The 26102-nt window shown below is 41.1% G+C and overlaps 2 protein-coding genes across 11 annotated transcripts in view; one reads left to right on the top strand and one right to left on the bottom strand.

The window, feature by feature from the left end:
- The window catches only part of PTPN21 (protein tyrosine phosphatase non-receptor type 21), a 78501-nt gene extending 63644 nt beyond the window's left edge, over positions 1-14857 (top strand). For all 6 annotated transcript variants that reach the window (XM_020811423.3, XM_020811425.3, XM_020811424.3 and 3 more), the window contains 5 exons: positions 4238-4459; positions 7930-8058; positions 9790-10024; positions 11760-11920; positions 12776-14857. In XM_020811423.3, coding sequence (XP_020667082.1) covers positions 4238-4459; positions 7930-8058; positions 9790-10024; positions 11760-11920; positions 12776-12904 — 876 coding nt within the window. In that variant the 3' untranslated portion in view covers positions 12905-14857. The remainder of the gene's footprint in view (positions 1-4237; positions 4460-7929; positions 8059-9789; positions 10025-11759; positions 11921-12775) is intronic.
- A 5469-nt stretch (positions 14858-20326) lies between these two features.
- SPATA7 (spermatogenesis associated 7) overlaps positions 20327-26102 on the bottom strand; it is a 78766-nt gene continuing 72990 nt past the window's right edge. For all 5 annotated transcript variants that reach the window (XM_020811426.3, XM_072986527.2, XM_072986528.2 and 2 more), the window contains 3 exons: positions 23400-23477; positions 22776-22833; positions 20327-21164 (listed from right to left, as the gene is read on the bottom strand). In XM_020811426.3, the coding sequence (XP_020667085.3) occupies positions 20694-21164; positions 22776-22833; positions 23400-23477 (607 nt within the window). In that variant the 3' untranslated portion in view covers positions 20327-20693. The remainder of the gene's footprint in view (positions 21165-22775; positions 22834-23399; positions 23478-26102) is intronic.

The raw sequence follows: 26102 nt of genomic DNA, 5'->3' as shown, positions 1-26102 counted from the left end.
AGCTGCTACCTCTAGCTAGTGGGACCAGTGGTTTGTCTCATTATGAGGCAGCTTTCTATGATTCCATCACACCCAATTACACAGTATTAATATCTTTTTACACTGGAATCCCATTTCTTATCTGCTCTGTCTTCAGAATTAGAGTTAGTGAGCACTAAGAAGCATGCAGAACATTTTCCATGATGGATTTCTGACTATGAGATAGTCTTCCCATTTTCTCTGGCCAGGTACCTAGGCAGCATTTAGAAGTTAGCTAAAAATTCCTGGGGTATATCCAGTTTCATGCAATTATACTTCATTGGCACAGTTTGATTTCTTCTCCCTTAGTCCACTTTGGGCCATCTGCTTTATATGGCCCACCTGAACAGATCTGAAAAACACATTATAGGCTGCTGGGAAGAAGGAAGATTGGTTCCACTATTGATGACTGTTGGATGCCACTGCTTGCTTTTATTTGCTTGTTTGTCTTTGTTTGTTTGTTTGTTTGTTTGTTTGTTTGTTTGTTTGTTTGTTTGTTTATTTATTTATTTATTTATTTATTTATTTATTTATTTATTTATTTATACCCCGCCTCCCTAGACAGCGTCTACTCGGGGCGGCTTACAAAATCATAAAATATCATAAAAACAACAATAAAAACAGCACAATCAAAATAAACAACATTCATAATCAAAAAACATTTGAACATTAATATAGCATGATCAAGATGGGGAAAAAAGAACAGAAAAGATAGAATTCAAGAATTGACATGAGGGAAAGCCTGCCTGAAGAGCCATGTTTTAAATGGCTCTTAAAAACACCCAGCGAGGGAGCCAGGCGGATCTCTGATGGAAGGTTGTTCCATAGTCGAGGGGCCACTGCCGAGGAAGCCTGGTTTCTTGTTCTTTCTTTCCGGGCCTCTCTCCGTGTTAGGCCCCTGAACCGACCCTCCTGGCTATACCGAGTAATTTGGGTAGATCTGGATGGGAGCAGGCGATCTGCAAAATACCAAGGTCCCAAACTGTTTAGGGCTTTATACGTCATCATTAAGACTTTGAAGTCGATGCGGAAGCAAATGGGCAGCCAGTGTAGGGCAGCCAGAGTGGGAGAGATATGCTGGTGTTTTCTCATCCCACTAAGAAGTCTGGATGCTGCGTTCTGCACCATTTGAAGCTTCCACATCAGTCTCAAAGGTAGCCCCACATAGAGTGCATTGCGGCTGGGCAATTTGCCACAGATGAAAATAGGCAGAGTGGGCCACGGACAACACCTGGTTTTCCATGGTAAATGCCGGGTCCAGATGTATCCTCAAGCTGCGGACCTCACTCCGTGTGGTGAGAGACACTCCCCCAAAAGAGAGGGAGTCTCCCCTCAAGACCTCCGTCTTGTCCGGGTTCAGCCTCAACCCATTCAGCTGCATCCATTGCAGTACGGTGTCCAGGCAGCGCTGAAAGGACGGAACAGCATCCACTGAAGTAGATGAAAAGGAGATGTAAAGCTGGGTGTCATCAGCGTACTGATGGCACGAAGCCCCACACCCCCTGATGACCCCACCTAGCTGCCTCATATAGATATTAAACAGCATTGGGGAGATAATCAACCCCTGTGGAACCCCACAATTGAGACTCCATGGGGCTGAGACACTCTCGCCAAGCTGTACTCTCTGGGGACAGCCCTCCAAGAAGGAACGGAACCAGGCAAGCGCCAGGCCACCGATTCCCAGCTCAGAGAGCCTCCCCAGGAGGATACCATGGTCGACGGTATCAAAGGCAGCTGAGATATCAAGGAGGACCAACAAGGACATATTGCCCCTGTCAGCCTCTCTCAGCAGGTCATCCAACAGTGCAACCAATGCCGTTTCTGTACCGTGGCGTAGCCTGAATCCTGACTGAAATGGATCTAGAGCATTAGTTTTATCCAGAAGCCACCATCCTCTCTACCACTTTGCTAAGGAAAGAAACATTGGCGTCGGGCCTATAATTGTCAATTTCGTCCGTCGCCAAATCTGGTTTCTTATTTATTTATTTGATTTATACCCCGCCCATCTGGTCTAAAAGACCACTCTAGGCGACTTCCAATATAGTAAAAACAGTGAAATAATACAAAAAATACAAAAAATTACATAAATCATACTGTAATAAACATAAAACAACAATAGTATAGAAAATACATAAGGAGAGAATAAACAGAAAAGTCAGATATTAACTGGAGGGAAGGCCATGTTTTTAATTGACTTTTTTTGTTTGTTCAGTCGTTTAGTCGTGTCCGACTCTTCGTGACCCCATGGACCAGAGCACGCCAGGCCCTCCTATCTTCCACCGCCTCCCGGAGTTGTGTCAAATTCATGTTGGTTGCTTCGATGACACTGTCCAACCATCTCATCCTCTGTCGTCCCCTTCTCCTCTTGCCTTCACACTTTCCCAATATCAAAGTCTTTTCCAAGGAGTCTTCTCTTCTCATGAGATGGCCAAAGTACTGGAGCCTCAGCTTCAGGATCTGTCCTTCCAATGAGCACTCGGGGTTGATTTCCTTTAGAATTGATAGGTTTGTTCTCTTTGCAGTCCAGGGAACTCTCAAGAGTCTCCTCCAGCACCACAATTCAAAGGCATCAATTCTTCGGCGGTCAGCTTTCTTTGTGGTCCAGCTCTCACTTCCATACAACACTACAGGAAAAACCATAGCTTTGACTATTCGGACTTTTGTTGGCAAGGTGATGTCTCTGCTTTTTAAGATGCTGTCAAGGTTTGTCATTGCTTTCCTCCCAAGAAGCAGGCGTCTTTTAATTTCGGGGCTGCTGTCTCCATCTGCAGTGATCATGGAGCCCAAGAAAGTAAAATCTGTCACTGCCTCCATATCTTCCCCTTCTATTTGCCAGGAGGTGATGGGACCAGTGGCCATGCTCTTAGTTTTTTTGATGTTGAGTTTCAGACCGTTTTTTGCACTCTCGTCTTTCACCCTCATTACAAGGTTCTTTAGTTCCTCCTCACTTTCCGCCATCAGAGTGGTATCATCTGCATATCGGAGGTTGTTGATATTTCTTCCTGCAATCTTAATTCCAGCTTGGGATTCCTCCAGTCCAGCCTTCCGCATGATGTATTCTGCATATAAGTTAAATAAGCAGGGGGACAATATACAGCCTTGTCGTACTCCTTTCCCAATTTTGAACCAATCCGTTGTTCCATATCCAGTTCTAACTGTTGCTTCCTGTCCCACATATAGGTTTCTCAGGAGATGGATAAGGTGGTCAGGCACGCCCATTTCTTTTAGGACTTGCCATAGTTTGCTGTGGTCCACACAGTCAAAGGCTTTTGCATAGTCAATGAAGCAGAAGTAGATGTTTTTCTGGAACTCTCTGGCTTTCTCCATAATCCAGCGCATGTTGGCAATTTGGTCTCGAGTTCCTCTGCCCCTTCGGAATCCCGCTTGTACTTCTGGGAGTTCTCGGAAAGTGGGGGCCGAGCAAATCTCAGGAGGGAGATTGTTCCAGAGGCGAGGAGCCACCGCCGAGAAGGCCTGGTGTCTTTTCCTTCCGGGCCTCTCTCAGCGTCAGGCTCCTCAGCCTCACCTCCTGGCTCGCGCGGGTGATCCCGGTAGATCTTTTTAAAAATCCATTATTCTAATCTTTCCATTATTCTACTCTTTATTTATTTATTTGTTTGTTTGTTTGTTTGTTTGTTTGTTTACAATATTTTTAGCCGCACCATTACCAGTGGCTTCTGGGTGGCGTACAACATTAAAACTTAAAAACATTAAAAGACAATATAAAATGTCATATATTAAATCAATTTTTAAAACATTAAAAATTAATAAGTCCTGCTGCTCATTTGGCCAGCTAGGGAATACTGTTTAATTAAAATGCTGGCTGAACAGAAAGGTCTTTGCCTGGCGCCAAAAAGCCAAGAGTGTCGGAGCCAGGCAGATCTCTACAGGAAGGGCATTCCAAATTTGGGGGGCAACAGCCGAGAAGGCCCTATTTCGACATGCCATCCCCCTCACCTCTTTCAGGGATGGCACCTTCAGAAGGGCCTCCTGGCCTGATCTTAGAGGATGGGCAGGCTCATATGGAAGAAGGCGGTCCCTTAGGTAACCAGGTCCTAAGCCATTTAGGGCTTTATATGTCAAAGTATGCACGTTGAATTGGGCCCGAGCAGTAACCGGCAGCCAGTGTAAATTTTTCAGAACCGGCGTGATATGAGTCCGTACATTCTTCTGTGTACCTATATAACATATGTAAAACCCTCATGTTTTCTATTTCTAGTGTAAAAGTTTGGAACAGCGGTTGGAACAAGGAATGGTGTTTACAGAATATGAGCGCGTTCAGAAGAAGCGGCTTGTGGATGGTGACTGCTCAATAGCTCGTCTCCCAGAAAATGCAGAGCGCAACAGGTTCCAAGATGTGCTTCCGTATGATGACACCAGAGTAGAGCTAGTCCCAACAAAAGAAAACAATACGGGTTATATTAATGCTTCCCACATTAAGGTGAGATGAGACACAAGACTGAGAGTTTCCATGGATAATTCTTCAAATTGCCTTTTTAAATATTTAGATTAAGAACAGATCAAAATGGGCAAAGAAGGAGCAAAGCAAAGCTACAAGGCTGAGGGGGAGCCACTGTTTTTCTTAGTGAAAATAGGCAAACTACTGCTCTCCAGGTGTCCTTGGACCACTACTCCCATCAGTTCTAGACAGTCATTGGTGAAGAATGCTATTCAGCCAGCAGCTTCTACTGGACATAGGCTTTGTATGCAATACTTTGTATAGTTTATTGTCACATGTATGAGCAGAAACAATCCCGAGGAAAGCCCTTGGTCTGACATAATTCCCCTTGCCGCCTTCTCTTATTGTGCAGGACAAATAAGCCAATAGCTACTCTTGCCCGTTTTTAACTGCCTACCATGAGTCATGCTTTAAATTCTAGGAATGTTTTCCTTCATTTTTTAATTTTTATTTTTATTTTTTATTTTGAGTTCTGCAAGAATTCTACATGGCCTTCTTCGGGCTTTGTTTCCTATTGTTAAAGTTTGGAAAGGGACAGGGGGTGGCTGTAGTGCTTCTTGGTAGTTTCAGTTCTTTGGGAGGTGCCATCTGAAGAATCTAATGGGTAGAAAGTCTGTAATTCCCAGGAAGTACTGTGGCAGCTTCCCTTAAAAAATACATTAGGTGGAAAAGAAGTCTAGAGAAGGCCATGCAGTATTGGAGATAGGCCCTGTTCCAGGTTAACAAAATATAGTTGTCAGTAGGTGTGTTTGTGGGCAGAAAATCCCAGAACATGAACCGTGGAAAAGCAGTCCCCTAATAAACTCTGATCAGTTCCTCAAGAAGTCAGTCATAGGTCCTATAATGTTACATCTTCTTTACAAACAAGAGTTTAATCTGAAGGTACAATTTCTGGTTGCATTTATTAGTAAGCTAAAAATTGGTCAAGCAAAATTGTATATTGGCTCCCTTTTGCTTATGTATATTGGACTATACTGTGGTTTAGCACTGAATGGTCAGTTCCTTCCCAGGCCTCCCTGTATACCACCTTGATTCTCAAAACCTCTGAACATCCTGAAAATTGCAAGTCGCATATTCTCAGAGGTATTGGAGTGGGATTTGGCCTGTGTGTCTAATTTGTGTTCCTGCTCCCTCGCCCCTGTGTGTTTGTGCCTGTTTTCAGCCTTAAAGGGACTTTTAAAAAATAATTTGAAGTGACCAGGTCAATGCAACCTGTTCCTTTTTTTTAAAAGGCGTTTTGGGGCTTAAAACAGGCACTGGGATATTGGTTGCACAAGGACAATTGTACCTTCCGGATCAACATACCCTCTAATTTTCAGCCCTGCTGCGTGGACTACCACCTCCCTCTCATGCAACTTCTCCTCTGTGTGCGTGTGCAACTTGACCCCCCCCCCCACGTACCTGTGGGGTTCCATCACAACCAGAACCAAAGGGGCTCCATGGAGGAGGAGGGAAGCTATGCAGAGGGGGGTGGAATCATGCACATGTAGGCACACACCTTAGAGGGCACCTCGTTCCAGATGCTTCTAAGAAGTGCAATTTGCATTTTTGGCCCCTTCCAGACTTTTTAGGAGTGTTTTTCTAGGGCACAGATGTCAGAGTATGTTCATGCGTCTCCAAGGTCCAAAGAAAGGCAGGATTGATTCTTTGTTGTCAGAAGGTAATAGAGCAAGTGGTATGCTATTCCTGATTCTTCAACATTTTTGGTGATGTTCATTGAGAAATATAAAATAAATGCCTTGCATTTTCAGGACTTTTAGAAAGGGTATTTCTGTTACAAAGTAAGTCAAACCTATTTCTCAGTAGGAATTTCCTTGGAAATTGGTTTTCTCCGGCATCTTACTCCCAATAGACTTTGAGCATGAAATGACTTTGATCTGTACAAACTTATCAGTCAGTTTTCCTTTACTCTGAAATCAGTTGGTTCCTTTATTTTTTAAACTTTATTAAATAAACTACAACATAAGCATAAACATAAAATAGATAAATGAAAATACAAATCAACTGTGTTCCTCACCACCATAATCGGGACCCTCTTGCAGTAATCTTGTTTTTCCTTTATCTTTATTCTTCTTCCTTTATTGTCTTCTTCTCCAGAACTGCATTGATTCCTGATTTGGAGCTTTCCCTTTTCCTCTTGTTAGCACATATTCAAGACATCTGCCCCATATATTGCAGTGGGGTCTTGACTTGAGAACTTAATCCGTATTGGAAGGCAGTTCTCAAGTCAAAAAGTCTGTAAGTCAAGTCTCCATTGACCTACAGTGCATTGAAAACCGATGAATCCCGTAACAGGCCATTTTTGTTCCATTTTGGTTTTTTTCTGGTCTGTAAGTCAAATCTCAGTCTGCAAGTCAAACCTAAATTTTGCGGCCAGAGAAGTCTGTAACTCAAAAATTCTGTAAGTCAAGCCGTCTGTAAGTCAAGGGTCCACTGTATAGAATTATTCTTTTTCATGTCTCGTCCATATCTCATTATACCATTCTTCCATTTGAAATTCCAATTTTGATTCCCAGTTCCTAGCTATTCTTAATCTGGCTGCTGTTAATAAATTGGTAATCAACTCTCCAGTCATCATATCATATTCCACATTCTCAAATATTGATAACAGAGCTATCCCAGGATTAAATTCTATATCTTTTCCACATATGTCATTTAATTCTTTAAAGATTAATTTCCAAAATCTTTGTACTTTCTCACATTCCCACCACATATGAAAGTACAGTATGTACCAATTTCCTTCTCACATTTCCAACAGACATTCAGATAACCAGCGTTAATTTTATTCAACTTTATCAGTGTTGTTATCAGTTGGTTCCCTTAAAAGAGAAGTAGCATGATTTTGTCTGATAGTGTGGTCCCACCAAGTGTCAAGTTGGCATGGAAAAAATCACATCCAAGAAGGGGCCAAAACATATAATGTTTTGTTCTCTTTCTCATAATATGTTAAGTACTATGAATTCTGCTTCTACAGTGAAATGTAAAGAGATGGAAGGACTTGGCAAGAGCAGCAAAGTATACAGATTGATTAACATTGGAGTACACCCATTCCTGTGCTCTATTCTTTATGTCTAGGTTGCTCAGGTGCTGTCTGGATAGCTCAGTGATTTAGGTATCCAGTTGTGGCAGCAGAGGCTGGGAGTTTGATTTCTCACTGTGACTCCTGCAAGTAGAGCTAGTCTGTGTGGCCTTGGGCAAGCTGCATCATCCCAGGACACCCCCAGAAGAAAGGAATGGCGAACCACTGCAGAGTATTATCTACGTAGAAAGCCCTGAAAAGGGTCACAATGTCAGAATTGACTTGTTGGTGTATGATCATTTTGACTTGTTGGTGCATGATCATTATTACTTACTCTTTGTCATATGATGTTGCCATTCATTTGTCATTACAAGCTGATTTAGTTTCTCAGCCTCATTCTGCACTCGCAACCTTTTCTCTTCATGTTCCACAGGTCTGTGTTGGGGGAATGGAGTGGGATTATATTGCCACCCAAGGTCCTCTGCAGAATACATGCCAAGATTTCTGGCAGATGGTTTGGGAGCAAGGGATTGCCATTATTGCTATGGTGACAGCGGAAGAGGTGAGAGTTTTCTGCTTTGAGAAAAGGATTTACTTTGTAGCTGCCAACTTCCAGGTCCTATTTCTGAATGACCTGCCTGTGCTTATATGAATAAACATGAGATGACTTCCCTATGCATGTCTTGGTTGGTCAGACTTCTCTTCAGTTTGATTTGGAATGACCATGTACAAATAAGCCTTATTTGATTGTTTTTTTTTAAATTTGAAGAATACATAAAGGAGAAGGTTCTCGGCCCACCCCTTTCTGTCATCATGTCTATCACCCTCCTCCATGTGGAAAGCAGCAAATATCTACAGGAAGAGTCCCCACTATCTGTTGGGGGAATACCATATTTTAAAAATCCCTGGAAAAGCATCAGAGTCCCAATTATAATGGAGGTTGTCCATAGACTTTCTTCTCTTTTTGACTCATGACCCTTTACATGTAGGGAGGTAACAAAAGCACAGATGGAGGGGATGAAAGTAGAAAGATCCCTTTTGCACATAAGCATTCTCTATCTGTTTTAACACCTGAATTTAGCATTTGGCCGGAATCCTATTAGTTCTGCCTTCTGTAATAAGATTATTGGTATAAATATTAGCTGCAAATTATAGCAGGTCAGGAAGTTGGTGGAGGCATTTTAATGTTGCACACCAGTCACCTGACTCAACACACAACAGCAAACATCTCTGCTAACTTCTTAACTTGCAGTTGTTCTGAGCTGAGATTTACCCTGATGGAGTCATGTTGGTGTAATTTTTCAGTGGAATTATGGCTAATGTATCACATAATTCAGTCTAGTTCCGTGGTTAAATTGTTGGCCTAGGAGCGGAGATAGCAACTGCACAACTATGGAGTGTACTGTGTGATCTTGGGCTGTGAATGGTTTATAATACCTCACAGGATTGTCTGAGAGTAAAGGTGTTTGTGGTGGTGGGAACTGCGTTGCCACCATGAGCCTCTTGAAAGAAAAGTGAGGTAGACCAGTGGTCTCCAACCCAGGGCCTCCAGATGTTCTTGGACTACAACTTCCAGAAGCCTTCATCACAACCTCTGCTGGCCAGGATTTCTTGAAGCTGAAATCCAAGAACATCTGGAGGCCCAAGGTTGGGGACCACTGAGGCAGACCATTGAAAAAATAATTTCTTGTGATTATAGATGAAAACAAAATAAAAAAAAAGTTTTTTAAAAAAGACAAAAATGTGGTGGCACCCAGACTAACTTTTGCATTTTTGGGGCTTTCATGGACAAGCCCACTTCATCAGACATAAGAGAACGAGAAACAACATGGCAACTATTTATACATGGCATTAAAGTATAAATATCAATATGAAGATCAAAGTTGGCTTGTGAGAAAGTCAGTGGGTAATGATAGTGTCTTAGATATGCAGGTCTTTAGTAGAAGCTTTTGTGCTGTAAAGAATGTGAGAACCTCTGTCATAATTTAACAATGGTAAAATAACAATGATATAATATAAAATACAAATGCTAATTAGATGGCCTATTTACAACCATTGATGAACTTTTCTAGAAGCTGTTATTTGTAATTACTGTAGTTGCAATTAGTCCCACCCAGTGAATCACCACAAGGGCAGAGCAGGATTTGTTTTACCTTAGGAATTTCAAAGGCAAATCTGTTGATGGAGGGAAAGTATTTGGGATTATATTGTAGTGTGATATTTCTTGTGAAACATCCTGTTGCTGTGCAAGAACACTGGAAGTTTTTTCATTGACGGAGCATTTTGTTTCCAGGAGGGTGGCCGAGAGAAAAGTTTTCGATACTGGCCGCGGCTTGGCTCAAGGCACAACACTGTGACATACGGACGATTTAAGATTACCACCCGGTTCCGGACGGACTCTGGTTGCTATGCAACAACAGGTTTAAAGATCAAGCACCTCCTCACAGGGCAAGAGAGAACGGTGTGGCATCTTCAGTACACTGACTGGCCAGAGCATGGCTGTCCAGAGGACATAAAAGGATTTCTGTGTATGTGTTTATTTTAAATCCTTCTTTTGTCAATGAATTATCTCCCATGGAAAAGGAAGGCAAAATAGAAGGCAAAGTGTGGCCCTCAGGAGGTTGCTGAGCTGCAGCTTCCAGCATTTCTGACTCAGATGCCCAGGGTTGAGGGGAATTGTAGTACAGCAATATGTACAAGACTACAAGTTGACTATTGCTGCTCTGATTTATAGTTTAGCATGGACAGTGTGTGCCTTTGATTCTTGCTTAAGAGAACCTGCCATGCTCCTTCTCTCCTTTCTATCCTGTTTTCCCGAAAATAAGATCTAACCTGAAAATAAGCTCTAGTATGATTTTTCAGGATGCTCGTAATATAAGCCCTACCCCAAAAATAAGCCCCAGTTAAGTGAAACCCCGCCCTCCACCCTTGTGCAGCAACCAGAAGAAGATGACATGACTCTATTTGAATAAATGTAGATTGTTGTACATAAAAAACATAAAACATCCCCTGAAAATAAGCACTAATGTGTTTTTGGAGCACTTCTGCTGATCAAGGAAGCAGTTGCACAGGACTGCCCTTCAGCATCTGTTTTTGTCCAATAGGATTTTTTTGCCTGCAGACATTGACAAAATAGAGTCTCTGTTGAAACATGTAATATGAATTCTAATAAGTTTACTAAATGCATAAGATGTTATTAAGTGTTTAACCTGCTGCTGGATAAACTTACCCAGCGTCCTGTTCTCCTACAGTAAACAAATAGGTTTTCTTACAGTAGACTACCTATTTTTGTCACTAGGAACTACTAGTTAGATGTACATGGCATCTGGCAGTGAATAAAGAATAAAAGTTAAGCACGTTGTTGTAGTCACAGACAAATAAATGTAAGTAAATCATCAGAGGAGTCAAATGGGAGTTTATTATTAACAAAAGTGAATGTCTCTACATTTTCATGAATATGGATAGAATTATTCCTTGAAGAAGGTTTAGATACCTTCTAGCAAAAGGGATCTGAATTGTCCCCTGTAATCACACGTTTCCTTTCATCCTGTCAAAAAATGGCAGCAACCCACCCACCCCTTTCAAAACAGCATGCACAGTGAGCACATACCTAATATCCAGCTCTGGGAACACAGTTGGGCTTTGAATCAGAGAACAGTACAGCTTGAGGGGATCCCTCGGGTCATCAAGTCAGAAGTGAAGATGGCTATTATACCACCTCTCAGTCTTCATTTCTTCGGGCTGAACAGATCCAGCTGTTCCTTTTTGGTTTGCAGGCCATCTGTCCTCTGAATATGTTCAAGCTTGTTAATATCTTTGAAAATAAGGCATGTGTGGTGTCTACATGCTTTTTGCCACCATTTCACATCTAACATTTGGTGCTTGAATGGGACATTGTGTGGTTGGGGAAGAGTACCTGCAGCCTGTGTGAGTGTGTGTTGCCTGCTTCCTTCTTAACGAGAAAAATATCAAAGGTTTAGAAGGTATTCTAGGGCAGAGTTAATGATGAATTATGTGGAGAAGTATTTGGACTGTCTTGAGTTTATCGGAATGGTGTCAGTTGAAGACAAGGTAATGATCTCATTACAAACAAAACAGTTTTGCTTAGAGGTAAGCCACCTTGAGTTCAGTGATACCTCCTTCCATACAACTGGAGATAAGCCACCCTGAGCACTCCTGGCTGTTATTTTCTGGACTTGTTTGCCTTCCTTCAATTCCATCTGAAATGTTTTCTCTGTACTTGTTTGCTGCTGTTTTTGACAGCATACTTGGAAGAGATCCAGTCAGTACGGCGCCATACAAATAGCACTGCAGATCCAACAGCCCCCAACCCGCCCTTGCTGGTGCATTGCAGTGCTGGTGTGGGACGAACGGGAGTGGTTATCTTGTCGGAGGTCATGATTGCCTGTTTGGAACACAATGAGGTACTGTAGTTTTTTATCATCATCATCATCATCATCCCTGAACATCTGAGCTACCTAGTAGAACCTTGCAGAGGAACTTTTACTAGAACCCTTTTCAATGATAACTCTTTGCCATTAAAGATAAACTGAAATGTGCAGACTTTGGACAAGTTACTTTTCTAGACTGGGTATATTAGCCTGAGGGATCTGGCAGTACAAAAACATAACATGTCCAGTTTCCCTGAGCTGCTGGGAGAGATGGAAAGGGAAAATTTTCCTTCTGTTCAGATCTCAGAACCGCCATGAGCAACTGAGGTTCCCCAGATGTTTTTGGCCTTCAGCATGCTTAATCCTCAGGATTGCTGATGTGGGCTGGGACTACTGGGATCCATAGGCCAAACAGATCTGGAGAGCCACATCTGTTTAATGTGGAATCTAAGCCATAATCTGTATAATTGGGTATTTCCATCTCTTTTGGGGTGAAGCTCAGAAGTGGGCATAACTGAGCACCTGCTAAGGCCGATACAGTGGTGGGCTCAGGAGGAAGGCTGCTGCCTCTTGTGCCTCTCCTGCTTCTCCTCCTTGATGCTCCTGCCATTGCTGTGCCCTCTCCAAGGGGGTGGCCAATGAGAGGAACAAGGAGGAGCAGCCGCGACTTGTTTCTCCTTTCTCCCTTCCCTCTGTGATCTGCTACAGACTGAGCCCCAAGCAATCATGCTGCGGCAACAGCAGAGGTTAGAAAGTGGGCACACCCAGGGAAGGGTCCCACTGACAGCATCTTCCCCCCATCCCATCGCTCCTGATTTGTCTCACAAGAAGGGACCCCCTTAACATGAAGAGTAATTGTTTCCCTGCTCTCTCCTTTCCTTTTTCTAGCCCCTGGATATCCCCAGAATGTTGGATATGTTGAGGCAACAGAGGATGATGATGGTTCAGACCTTATGCCAGTACACGTTTGTCTACGGAGTTCTCATTCAATTCTTGAAAAGTTCAAGGCTTATATAAACCTCCTCCCTGCACCTCCTGGCTCCATGTCCAAGACTCGTTCTTTGCAAGAGTTTACAAAAGCAGAAATTTGCCTTCCACTGGAGCAGTCCTTTCTTGGCTTGGAATGAAAATGCTGAGTTCCAGTCCAGGATCCACCATAGTCAGTGTTTGCAAGGCTAAACTTTGAGAGGCCTCTTTCTTTGTGTGCAGTTGTGGCTGGAACAAAAAGAATGAGTGTGGTTTCTGAAAAGATACAAATATATATATATATATACTGTTACGCTGTGTTCATTGTCTTCAAGACTGCGGTACTAAAGGCACTCTGTTCCGATCAAGACAGCATAGCACCTTGCTGAAATTAATGGATGGCATTCTTTTTTATTCTGAACTTATAAAATCCCACTTTCAAGAACCAGAGAGGAAAAAGCCCTGAAGCTGTAAGCCTCCAAATGCATTGTGTGGGGATGCTGTTTGCCCTGCAGACACAAGAGGTCACAAATGGCAATCACTGTGCACACACACATATCTATATCTTTTTTATATATATGCACAGTGATTGCCGTATTTTTAATATATAGTTTTGTATTTAGTGGAGTTTGAAAAAGTCTTCTAAAAATTACAAACAGCGCAGTCTTCTGCACAGTCCATATAGAGAATATAAGAGGGGGCTGAAGTCATGTAAAAAGAAAGAGGAAGAAATGGCACGTGATAAGGGGTTGTACAGGTTGAGGTGTCATGAAATAAACAAGAGTGATGTCTTTCAGGAAATGTAGTAGGTAATACTGTGAGACAAAAAGCTGGGAAAAATGATTACATTTAGCACTTCTTTTATCACCAGAGTTAAAGAGAAGGGCATCGTTGCCTAGAATTCTAGGCTTATAAAAGGATGCTGAAGTATTGCAGGATGTTGTATAGCTCTCCAGAGGTTTTTGAAGTTACCAACATATGAAGTGTATCCTCAGTATTTTTTGTTTAATTTAGAAGACTGTTTACTATTGCTGGTTGAAGTCAAAGTGGATGCAAATTATATTTAAGCACTATAATGGGTCTTATTTCTCCAGGGAAACATTTAAGTTGTACCAATCTGTTGAACTAATCAGCGTACTTGTTGTCATTTAGCTAATTAACTCACTAAACACACACACACATGCATACAGTACATATATGGATAAGCTTTTTATAATGAGATGGGTTTGGTTTTCAAGTAGGGCCTTGCAGAGAGGTGGTGAGGGAAGCTGTATGTGAGTCAGAAGAGTGCAGTTGTGGTGATGGGTTTGTCTGTTTCAGCAGAGAGTCTGCAGTATTGCTATACAGTATTTTGCTTATACAATAGGACCAGTATCTGCTAGGGATTGGTTCCAAGTCCCCTGCTCGAGATACTGGAAATCATGGATATGCAAACTATCTCTCTGGTATAGCCTCTGGTTCCCTCTAGGGGCCAGTTCTGATAATACATCTTTTGAAATTTGCATTTCTGGGTTTTTTTTCAAATTTAGTATTTTCAGGCAGTGGATAAGTGAAACCACGGGTACTGATCCAGCAGTTACAGTGGTCCTACTGTATTTCCCTGTCATTCACTGATTCATTGACTCATTCACTGATCCATTCATTCATATCAGGAAGTTCAGAGAAGAATTGTATTTCCATGTATCCTTTGGACCTATTTCCTTCCTTTCCTGGGTGGCATCTGTAGAAGTAGTCCCTCCAGTAGTGGTCAGATAAGATTACGAAGTGCAGAGCGTGAGACATCTGCCCACTTCCTTATGACCAGAAATGGAGGACCAGAAATGGTGAATGTTCTGAGTGGGTGGGGAATGCTTATGGAAGGCATATACATCAAAACCAAAAATAATCAGTTTTTCTATCATGCCTATGACAAGTCAAAGAGTTGTTTAAAAAGTGTTGGTCATCTGCAGGCACTTAAGACACAGCACTACGTACCTTGCAGTGTCTGTGAATATCACAAAGATTTTTTTTTTTAAAGGTCTCAAAACGCCTCTGCCTGAGCCCTTGGAATCCTTGTACATTGTTATGCCAGTAAGCAGATTAATCTGTCTTTTGAGGTCCAGGCTTCTGATAATGTTTTCTCATAAACTTTGGCCATGTCATTATTTTAAGGGCTATATAGTTCAGAGTGAGGTGAGGTTAAATCCTGTCAGAATATTTGTGGTGTGCCTTAGAGAGCCCAGTTAGACTTCATGGCAAATTCTTGAGCTGGCTCAAGAAAAATAGGCAGAAAACTTGGACAGATTTTGATATTGGTGGTGCTAATTTACATTGTGTGAATTTGTAAGTGGTCTGAAAGGTTAGTTTGAGTGAATCTGTAAACCAGCCAATCTTTTATCAAAAGTAGCTTAGATTCAGGTAAGTTGAGGCATTCTGTCTAAACTCCTTCAGTCTGCAACTTCATTCATAAACTCTGAAAATGCTGCATTTTGAAGATAGCTTTTTGGGATGGGTACAAGAAGATGGGGAGGTTTGAAAGTTATCAGGGACATATTTGGAACTCTTCTGTATGCAGAGTATGGCAATCAGAAGAGTGATTTTTTTTTTACAATACCTTAAAAAAACTATTATCATGGGCTATGTGAAAATGTAATCAAAATCTGTAGAACCAGGAGGAGTGGGAGTTAGTGCCCAGATACCTTCTTTGTAGCTCCCAAGCTCCCTGAAGCCCTTTACCATGAGAAAAAAATTAAGTAAACAAATATTCTTTTTCCTTAAAGTTTTTAATATGCCTTTTGAAATTCTCAGATGTTTTTACTTTGTTAAATCCTCTCCTTTGGTTGTATCTGGCTAGATAAATGTTAGAAATGCAATTCAGTCCAGCCAACATTTGTCCAGCCACCTTTCACCCTGAACTGGCTGGGAAAATAGGAGTGCCAGGTGCTCAGACAGTGTTTAATTCTTTCTTCTTCTTTTTTGCCTATCTTTCCCCATCATAGGGTGCTTACTGGGCTTCAAGGAAAAAGACTGAATCGAGCCTTGAATATAGATTGAATTCCCTTCCACTCACATAGAATGAATTCATTGAGTTCAGTTACTCCTCTTGGGATATATTATGCTATTGTATTAGGCAAAAAGAAAAAAAGGTGACACCTTAAAGACTAACTTGTATTTTAATGTAAGCTTTGTGTGCAAAAAGATTCACGAAAGCTGAGATTAAAGTATAATAGTCTTTATGGTGATACATTTACAGTGGAACCTCTACTTACAAATGTCTAGCTGCAAACAATCCACGTTACGAACAACTCAGTTTGCAAAAGTTTGCCTCTACTTGCGAATGGAGCTTCAAGATACGAATGAAATAAACCCTTTCTTGCCCCTTTTTTTACCTAAGTTCATCTTAGGTCAAAAGAAGAAAAAAAATTAAACCCCCCCCCAGTGGTAGAGTACGGATTAACTGGCTTTGCATTAGTTCCTATGGGAACTAATGCCTCTACTTGCAAACGGCGCCTCTAGATAAGAATGAAAAACAGCCAGAATGGATTAAATAGTTTTAAGTGCATTCCTATGGGAAAATTTGCTTCTACTTACGAATGTTTCAACTAACAAACGTTTTCTGGGACGGATTAAGTTTGTAAGTAGAGGTTCCACTGTAGTTTGTATTTATTTTTATTTTGTTTTTGCCTGATAGGCTTGCACAGACTAACATGGCTACCTCTTCCAATTCTCTAACCATTACCTCTGGTTATTATATACTGTGCTTAGTAGTAATACAATGGCCAAAATCCTCTTGCATAGTTATGCAAATGTTGTAACATTTGGAGTCAAATTGCCCCAAATTAAGAAGTCACACAACTCATTTTACAACAGATACTGTTAATAGTAATTTTTTAATGCAGGGCAGTTTGCTTCCACAAATTACACTATTTGTGCGATGACAGCCTAACTAGGCCAATGTGTAGTCAGACCAAGCATGCCCACAGTTAAGCGCACCTTGCTAAGACAAACCTTGTGACCAGCCAAACAACCAATGCAGGTGACCAGTTTTATTATTAGGAATTTATGTTTATGTTGCTGCTGTCAGAGCTAAGGTCAAGAAGAGCAGACATTTAAGCTGTGAAGGAAGTTTTTAGGAGCCCAATTTTAGCAGGTAAAAAGAATGCTTCAGAAACCTCAAAGGATGCAGCATAGCACTGCTTGACCTTGACACAGCCCAAGGAACATGAGAAGCAGCCCCTTACTTAGATGTGCAGCGGTCCTTGAGTTGTGTGGCACGTTACTTTTGAAAACTCTGAAAGTTTGTGAGGACAGCATGATAGCTGCTATGATGGGAAAAGAATGTTTTCCAGGTATGTGGGAGACTTTGAGGAGACACAGGAGAGCGTTCTGGATTGTGATTCTTGTCAAAATACTGTAGGGATCAGTCTCTTCAGCTCTCCCTTATGTCTCTCCATTTGGAGGAATGTGCAACTGCAAGCTGTAATGTGGAATGTTGTAGAACTTTGATCGGAACCAAGAGCAAGAACCAATTGCTGTGCAGGGATGAGAAGTTGAAGTCCAGGAATTCCTCACTTCATTCTTCCTCCAGCCTATCCTAAACTAATCCTTTGGTATCTAGTGTAGCTCCATTTTCTGGGAGCTGCATTTCAAGTTTCAGCATAGCCAGTCAGAGAACTTGAATGACAATATTTTGTTCCCCACACTCAATGTTATCCTGATGGTGCCTTGTGAAAAGGATGTGCCATAATCTCCCCACACCTAAGAAGATACAGTACATAGTACTAAATAAGATGGTATTTGAACTAATTAGTAAAGCTACTGGATATCAGGGCTACGTTTTTATGTCTTCAATCACTGTAGGGCCACCAGACTGTCTTGAAGTACGCATTGAAATGAAAACAAGCCTGAGCTGACAAGGGAATGTTATGTGCCGTTTTAGTTCATTGGGCTTTCCTAAAACATGTAGACCAGGTTTGAGGCCATTTGAAAAGGAGCCTCTAGAAGAATTCTGGAACGACAAAAAGCAGTGCATCCCATTTTCTTAATTATTATGTGCTGTCAAGTCACTTCTGACTGACGGCGACTCTTTTCAGGTTTTTTTTTAGGTAGAAAGTATTCCGAAGTGCTTCTGGGAGCTTTCTGGGTCTGCAGCTTGCCCAGGGCCACACAGGCTGGCTCTTCTGGGAGGCACAGTGGGGAATCAAACTCCCAACTTCTGGCTCCGCAGCCAGATACATAACTGACTGGGAATTTGGTCAATACTGAAGCATTATTCTCTTCCCCAATTGCTTCTGGACCCACAATATTTGCTGACTTCATCAGGTGACTTGGGGCAAGGTGTTAGCCTGTATTCATATGCAGAGCTACAAAATGTTGCTTTGGGGGGCAGTACAGCACTCAGAACCACCCCCAGCCAATGGCCATGCCAGCTAAAAGATTTGGGAATGTATGGCCCCCAAAAACAATTTTCCCAAGTTCCTTTCATATGCTACTAAAGTGATATGGGGGTTACTTTCCAATGTCTCATTCTTGTTTTGCTGGGCATGTGAATAAAAACAGCAGGCCTATGAAAGCTTAAAGACCTGAGCACAGTTATTATAATATGCTATAACAAATATGTTAAGGCTTTAGATTTCAGCAAACCAGTGCAACAGGTTGCAATAGCTGCACTTTGAGAAACAAATAAGACAAATGAAAATACATCTTACCCACAGTGAAGGTTGGGCTGCGTTTGTATTTGGGGAACAATGTTGCATGCATAGTCAAAGTGGGTCCACCGTACCAAACAGATGTTGGAGTGGATTACAAGGAAGTAATTCTCACATGACTAAGGCTGTACATGAATCTATCTAGAATTATAAGCTTTTTGGAGATAGTGGGGTGGGGATTGATGCTCCAAGCTATCCTGCAATTCAAACAGTTGAAAAACTTTTGGGCCTTAACTGGGTTCTCTGCCAGAGCTTTCAGAATGAAGACACTGTAAGTAACAGGTATTGGATCTTGCACTTAATCTCTCTCTCATCTTTTTACACCATTATACAGGGATTTATACAGGACTTTGTTTCAACAATAGCACATCTCCTACTGAAGTATTATTTTTCTAGTGTTGAACTATTTTTTAATATGTGTGCTGTTTTCTCTGTGTCCATACTGTAAAAAATGTATAATCACTGCAGCTTTAAATCTTGTACAATTGAAACTGTTTGTAAAACAATGTACAAATTGTATTTGATATAAAGGCTTGTTTTACTTTCATATGTAATATATGTGAAATGAATTATATCATAGTCTATTTTTGCCATGGAAATAAATATTTGATGCGCTTCTACACTAGTTGCTTTAGTTGCTTTTCACTAAAAGTTATTCACATCTCATGCTGTCATGCCTGAAGTGTGTTCCATAGAATTGCTCATTATAGTTTTAGGTTGGAGAATATATTAGATATGAGTGGGAAGTCTTTATCAATAGACTGAATAGTTAAGAGTCCACTGAAGCAGGCATGTACACAGAAGTGGTGTATTGTTGATGGCAACTAGAAAGCTATACTTGGTAATGGAAGCTTTTCTTCCAGAAATAATGGAACCTCTCTGTGTGTATGTGTTCTTCCAGGAATAATAGGACCTGTGTGTGAAGATGGACAGCATTTCTTGATTACATAAGATAGCTACTCTTTTGCCCCCTCCTACATTTTTAATTAGTTTTTATTCTTTTTTTCCTTCAAGAGGTGCTCAATATTTTGTACAGTGGGGTGGGAACACCGCTCAGAATCTTTTGGCATGATGAGTGGCATACAAACACCCAAAATTAAACCAAACATCTGTCATCCTAGACATAGTAACCTGGTATTATTTACAGTGCCACATATCTTCAGGACTTAAGATAGCTTTACATGATGAAAAAGCAATGGGCAAAGGCTTTGAAAGACTTGTTGAGCAGCTTGTGAATGGCTGATATTGTTATTTTTGGTTACTTAGCTGAGATTATTATTAGTAATTGTGAAGGAGACACCATGCTCCCTATGTAAACAGAGTGCAATAGAATTCTTCCATTAACACAGCTGTGGTCATCTGTCCAGTAGATGAAAAATAATCTTTTTCCCTACTAAGAAGACATTCTCACAAGTCAAGGACTAGGGCTCAGGGTCTAAATCTCTGCTCAGCCATAGAAGCTCACTGGGGTGTGTGGAATTGGTAAAGCCACTCCTTAAATACCTCACTTACCTTGAAAGCCCTATTAGAGTCTCTATATAAGTCAGCACCAACTTGATGGCCCACAACACCAACAACATTCCTCTAAAGCTCTTTAAGACCATTCAGCTGTCTGGGTCTTGCACAACAGAACTGGAACCTTCTCCATTATGGGACACGACAGCCAAGCTTTAAAAAGCTCTCTTATGAACTGGAGTCCATACAATTATAAGAAATTGCTGGATCAGAGTGTATGCATTATTCCTAAGGGACTAAAATGTAAGTGCATATTAATTCAAAGACTCCATTTTACTACTGTAAATGTTATGTGCATTTATTATAAATATATCTTATAAATAACTACACTTGTCTATTATACATACATACATATATGTCCACACATGAAGCTCTAGGCAGTGTTTTCAACAGTTAATGCCTTGGGGTTACATTACCTGTACTACAAGTACTGCCCACTACAGTGTATTAGCACTTTGTTTGTTACAGTCTGATTCATAATACCTTGATCCCTTTTGTAAAAGGTTGCGAGTGCATCCAGATAAGAAAAAAAATTGTAAGGATGATTTGCTAGCATTTTATTTAATTTGCAAAGCTCGGATCTTTGCACTATTAACCAGGTGTTCTGCCTCTCTTGGTGCTTTGTAGTTCACTGTTTATTATGGGGCACTGTAAGTGGAGAGGGGAAGTAATTCTGCAAAGCTTTCTTTGAGCTCATCCACTCCCTTCAGTGATTCACTTGTTTCAAAGTCAGCATCACATGCAGATGAACTGCATGTTGGTGGCAACGTGCACGAGGTATCCAGGTTTTCATCAGTCACTGGAAGATCGGACGGGTTTGGCTCAACACAGGCTGGGTCACTGACATCTCTGACAATTTCATTTGGGCTCTCTGGCTTTTGGCATTCATTGTTTAATGCAGGAGGCTGGTTTGCTATTAAATCTCTTGCTTTTAAAAAGCCCTTGCTTTTCGTCAGCTTGCCTTCTCTTTGAACTTCACTGGCAAGTTGGATGTGCTCAGCTCTTTCATCCGTTGGTAAAGCATACTTGTACAACCCTCCTGTAGATTTTTCCTCTTTCTTGCATCCCAGGTCCACTTTCAGAATTTCCAGCAGGTGGTGCATTTTAGTCTAAAATGTAAAGGAAGAAAGACTACCACATTTGATAAACATAATTTTAGAAAATAATAACGCAGATGCTTAAAAAATAAATAATTGTTCTTATTTTTCAATTCTCTGAAATTTTTTTGAAAGCTAATTAATCAATGGGTTGTTTCCTCCTTGCCCCCAATGTCAACCAAGTAAAGAGCAGTATCATCAAGAAACTGCTTGCTCTGTATTTTGATCTGAGGACTGCAACTTACTAAGAATTCACAATATGAGATTATACTGTGTATATACACAAAACAAGTGTGCATGTGTTGAGGGAGAATGACGGCTTTCAAACAACAGTAATTCAGGAACTCTAGTTTATTGAACTACAATGAGAAGGAGGAGCCCGTTCATGCATTTAGTTGATGTCCTTCCCTCTGTAGATGGGTACATAAGAGAAATCAAGCAGGGACTGTTTATCATCACATTAAACCTAGGATTATATTTATTGTGTCCCCATAAGTCAGGAAAATACAAATTTGAAAACAGGATTTAAAAAAACAACAACTTACAAACCCTGGAGCAGGGGTGGGCAATTAATTTCTACAAGGGGGCCACATGAAAAATCTGAACTGTGTTCGAGGGCCAAACCAACTTTACTTAAAAATAAAATGAAACAGTGATGTTATGATTGTTTTTACTTTAAACTTGTTAATCTTCACAAATACTAAAGAGTTTTTTGTGGTATGTTAAAGATAAACAAGCAATCAACTTTAGACAAAAAGCTATAAAAGGTTTGATGTTCAAAACTGTCCGCTGGCCAGACAGGAGTGGCTCGCGGGCCATATGTGGCCCTCGGGCCGCATTTTGCCCAGACCTGCCCTTGAGGGTTTGAGTGCAACAAACTATCATCCCACTTTTAGATGAATCTATAAATTACTCCTCTTTATTTATTTTATCTGTTTATATGAAGTAAAAAGCAAAGCAGAAGCAAAAAGCCTGCATGAGAGCATAGCGTAATGTGTAAATGTGGCCAATGAGTGCAATCTACTGACAGATCTGATTCAAGGAGAGACTTTCAGTCCAAAAAATCTCCCAAGCAAGTCCAGACATGCATTAGACTGTACAGAGACAGCCTCCAATGGAACGTCCTCTCCTAGAGACTTCTGCAGCTTACAAGTGTTCCTTGGAACTTCCACAGTGCAGAAAGGTAGAAATGGCATGTAGAGAGGATTGGGGGCTTTCAGTTTCTTACTTCTGCCTGAGGGGCTCTGGGCAAATCATGGAACTGGAAGTCCTAAAATTCCAGAAGACATATTCCCCCTAGACCTGATACTTCAGTGAAATGGTGAGAAGGGAGATCTCTGTTTTCCCCCTATACATCCTAAACATCTGCTCCAGAGAGTTGCGGAGCTTTCCAGAGCAGATTTTCAGGGGACACAAGAGAGGGAAAACGTTCTGTCATGTCAGTAGAGCTCCTTTTAGTCAACTGGCTTCTCCTAATAGATCTGTTATTTAGAAAAACAGATTCACCAACACTTGTATTTCTATCAGTTAATGTTTTCTTAAAGGAACACTTCAGAAACTCTCTTGGAATTCGTGTTCTTATTCCTAAGACTTACGACACAGTCTTTCATATAAAGGACATACCTCATCCAGATGGTTCCTATTTTGTTCTATGTGACGCTCAAACAACCTTTCCAAAGCGCTTTAAAAAATGAAAATATTTTTGAATTGTTACTCAGAATAGCCATTCTTCAAACATCAGAATTCTAAAAATGCCAAACTTGTCTAAACATAAAAGATTGCATGCATTTTTTCTGAAAAACAAAAGATTATTTATTGCCAGTATTTTTAAAATTCTGATTAAAAATTAAGCATTAAAAATGAAAGCAATAGTAATAGGTCTATATTACGATTATACAGTACCCTCCTTTCCTTGCACAAAATGGGCCTCAAACTGACTACAATTAAACAAAAACGAGTGAGCAAAAGAAAACAGTCCAAATTGTAAACTGTGCCTAATAGGGACATGTGTATCTTGGAAGATCTGCAGTTTACCTGCAGATTATTTTTCCTCACTATAATCCAACACAGATTTTAGTCTGCTCTTTTCCTTCTCCCTCCAAAAATTCTTTTTAACAGTGGCATTTTTTTTCAGTGGCATCTAGAGGCATTCATTTTGTGTAATTCATTTAAGCTAAAGCATAGATAGCACTTTTTTTCATAATAATAAAATCACTTTCATAATTAACAAGGCAAAGAAACTCAAACCTGTTAGAAAACAACCCGAGTCTGAGAATTTCATCTGTTATATCCTGGATGAAACTTAAATACAAAAGTTCTTCTTCTCTGCATAAAGAACAAACAATCTATGTTCAGTCTCCAAACAAAGCTATTAATTACAGTTTTGTAATATATAGGTTGGTAACTAATAAATTAAGGGTGAAAATCAGAAGGTGGTTAATCAGGAGAAGCAAAGGACACCAATTAGTTAAAAAAACCCAGCTGTATTGATGTACTGAGAATACTAAGGGTACTATTAAATGTCACACTGGCAGAAGGGTGTTCATGGAAGCTTACTCCCTCAACTTTTCACCCAGCAGCCTCAAGGCCTGGATGAACCTCCTCAAATCCAATGGACTGTGGTACAAGGAAGCCAAGAAGGTGGAATCCCTCCACATTGGGAGGAGGCATTTTCCATGAGCTGGCATTCTGTCCAAACCAGTGGCCTCTACCTTTTTTCCAGGGATTCTTCTCTCCATTCAGGACACGAGAGCGCTGACCACACCATTCAAGATGTTCATCTAGCTCTTAGTCAGCATTTTTCAGGAACACAAAGAAGCAATCAGATGAAGTAGAGGAAAGGGGATATCATCTTTATGAATTCTATTCTTCCAGCATAACACTGGCTATCACTCTGAATAGCCAATTCCAATCTGGTAAGAAGTTTGTGGCACAGTGGCTAAACTGCTATACTTCAACCAGAACTCTGCTCATCATCTGGGTTGAATCCCAGGTAGCTGGCTCGAGGATCATTCAGCTTTCCATCCTACTGAGGTTGGTCAACTGACCAAGCTTGCTTGCGGGGGGAATGTAGAGCCTGCATAATTAAATTGTAAACCACCTAGAGCAGTGGTCCCCAACCTTTTCCCAATCGTGGACTGGTTGAGGTGGGTGTGGCATGCCTGCAGGGGGGGGTAGAACTCGCATGTGTGCATGCGCAACTCACACTTAGGGGCGCTCACATGCATGTGCACAGCATGTTCACAGGGAGCGGAACATGCTCACGTGTGTGCGATGGTGCTCATGGGAGGCCCTGCTTGCATGCATGTGCACAGTGCATGGAATGTACTCGTGCACATGCACATGGCGGTGCTCATGGGGGGTGCTTGCAGGGGGTAGGAGATCTTTGTCCACAGCCCGGTCCTGGATAGACTGTGCCGGGTCATGGACCAGGGTTTGTGGACCTCTGACCTAGAGAGTGCTTTATATACTGGCAGTATATAAGTAGTACACTTTGCTTTTGCTTTGGTTTGGTTTGCTTAACTGGAGTTCCCTCATTAATACTTCAGGCTTCTTCCTTCTTCCTTTTTCCCTAACCAGCTTGTAATACATAACCCAGAAGAGGGACCCACAGGCCACATATACTGATATGTAAAGCTCAGTACCCCAGAATACTCCAACCTCCCCACATTCAATATGTTTACTCTTTGGGGGTATTCAGCAAATCCATTTGTGCCCCCAAAACAAACAAGAAACAACTTTTGACCTTCGGAAGTTAATGGGAGTGGGTGCACACCTCCAAATCTTTTAGATATGAATGTATAGCCTAGATCTCTCATTGCTGTCTACTTCTAGTCTAGCTGATTAATTCATTAAGTTAATACACTTAAAATTTTTTGATTAGCTAAAACAATGACAGGATTTTTTAAAAACAATTAATTCAACTGTAGATGGCAAGATCATCTTAAGAAAGGCATTCTCTTCACATGACAGAATGCCTCTTCCAGGGTGACACAGGCACAGGTATCATCCAACAACAAAGTTACCCATTTGTTTCCCAATACAGTAGCTGTTCCAGTCATATGTATCCATCACAGAGATTATTCAACTACATCACATATAACAAACCAATTTGCAGTTTAATCCCACATGCCTCTTTTGATGTACAGTGGATATAAAAAGCTTCCTAACCCCTGTTAAAATGTCAAGGGTCTGTGATGTAAAAAAACGAGACAAAGATAAATCATTTCAGAACTTTTTCCACCTTTAATGAGACCTATGAACTGTACAACTCAGTTGAACAACAAACTGAAATCTTTTAGGTGGAGGGAAGTAAAAATGAAAAACTGAAATAATATGGTTGCACTTGTGTGCACACCCTTAAACTAATACTTTGTTGAAGCACCTTTTGATTTTATTACAGCACTCAGCCTTTTGGGGTTTGAGTCTATCAGTATGGCACAGCTTGACTTGGCAATATTGCCCACTCTTTGCAAAAACACTCAAAATCTGTCAGATTGCAAGTGTGTCTCCTGTGCACAGCCCTCTTCAGATCACCCCACAGATATTCAATTGGATTCAGGTCTGGGCTCTGGCTGGGCCATTCGAAAACGTTGTTCATCTTCTGGTGAAGCCATTCCTTTGTTGATTTTGATGTATGCTTTGGGTCATTGTCATGCTGAAAGACATGTTCAGCTCCTCATGTTCAGCTTTCTAGCAGATGCCTGAGGGCTTTGTGCCAATATTGACTGGTATTTGGAACTGTTCATAATTCCCTCTACCTTGACTAAGGTCCCTGTCCCAGCTGAAGAAAAACAGCTGCAAAGAATGATGCTGCCACCACCATGCTTCACTCTGGGTTATGGTGTTTGTGGGAAAGTAGCCAGAGAATTATTACCAGGCCTGCCCGGCAACAGTTGATGAGAGAACTCTCTGATAAAAAAGACACTGCAGACTTTATCTTGTTAGTAT

The sequence above is a fragment of the Pogona vitticeps genome, chromosome 1 (assembly GCF_051106095.1).
Source record: "Pogona vitticeps strain Pit_001003342236 chromosome 1, PviZW2.1, whole genome shotgun sequence".
In the NCBI taxonomy this organism is placed as follows: Eukaryota; Metazoa; Chordata; class Lepidosauria; order Squamata; family Agamidae; genus Pogona; species Pogona vitticeps.
Note: the sequence above shows the minus strand (reverse complement) of the source record. Positions and strands in the feature narration are given on the sequence as shown.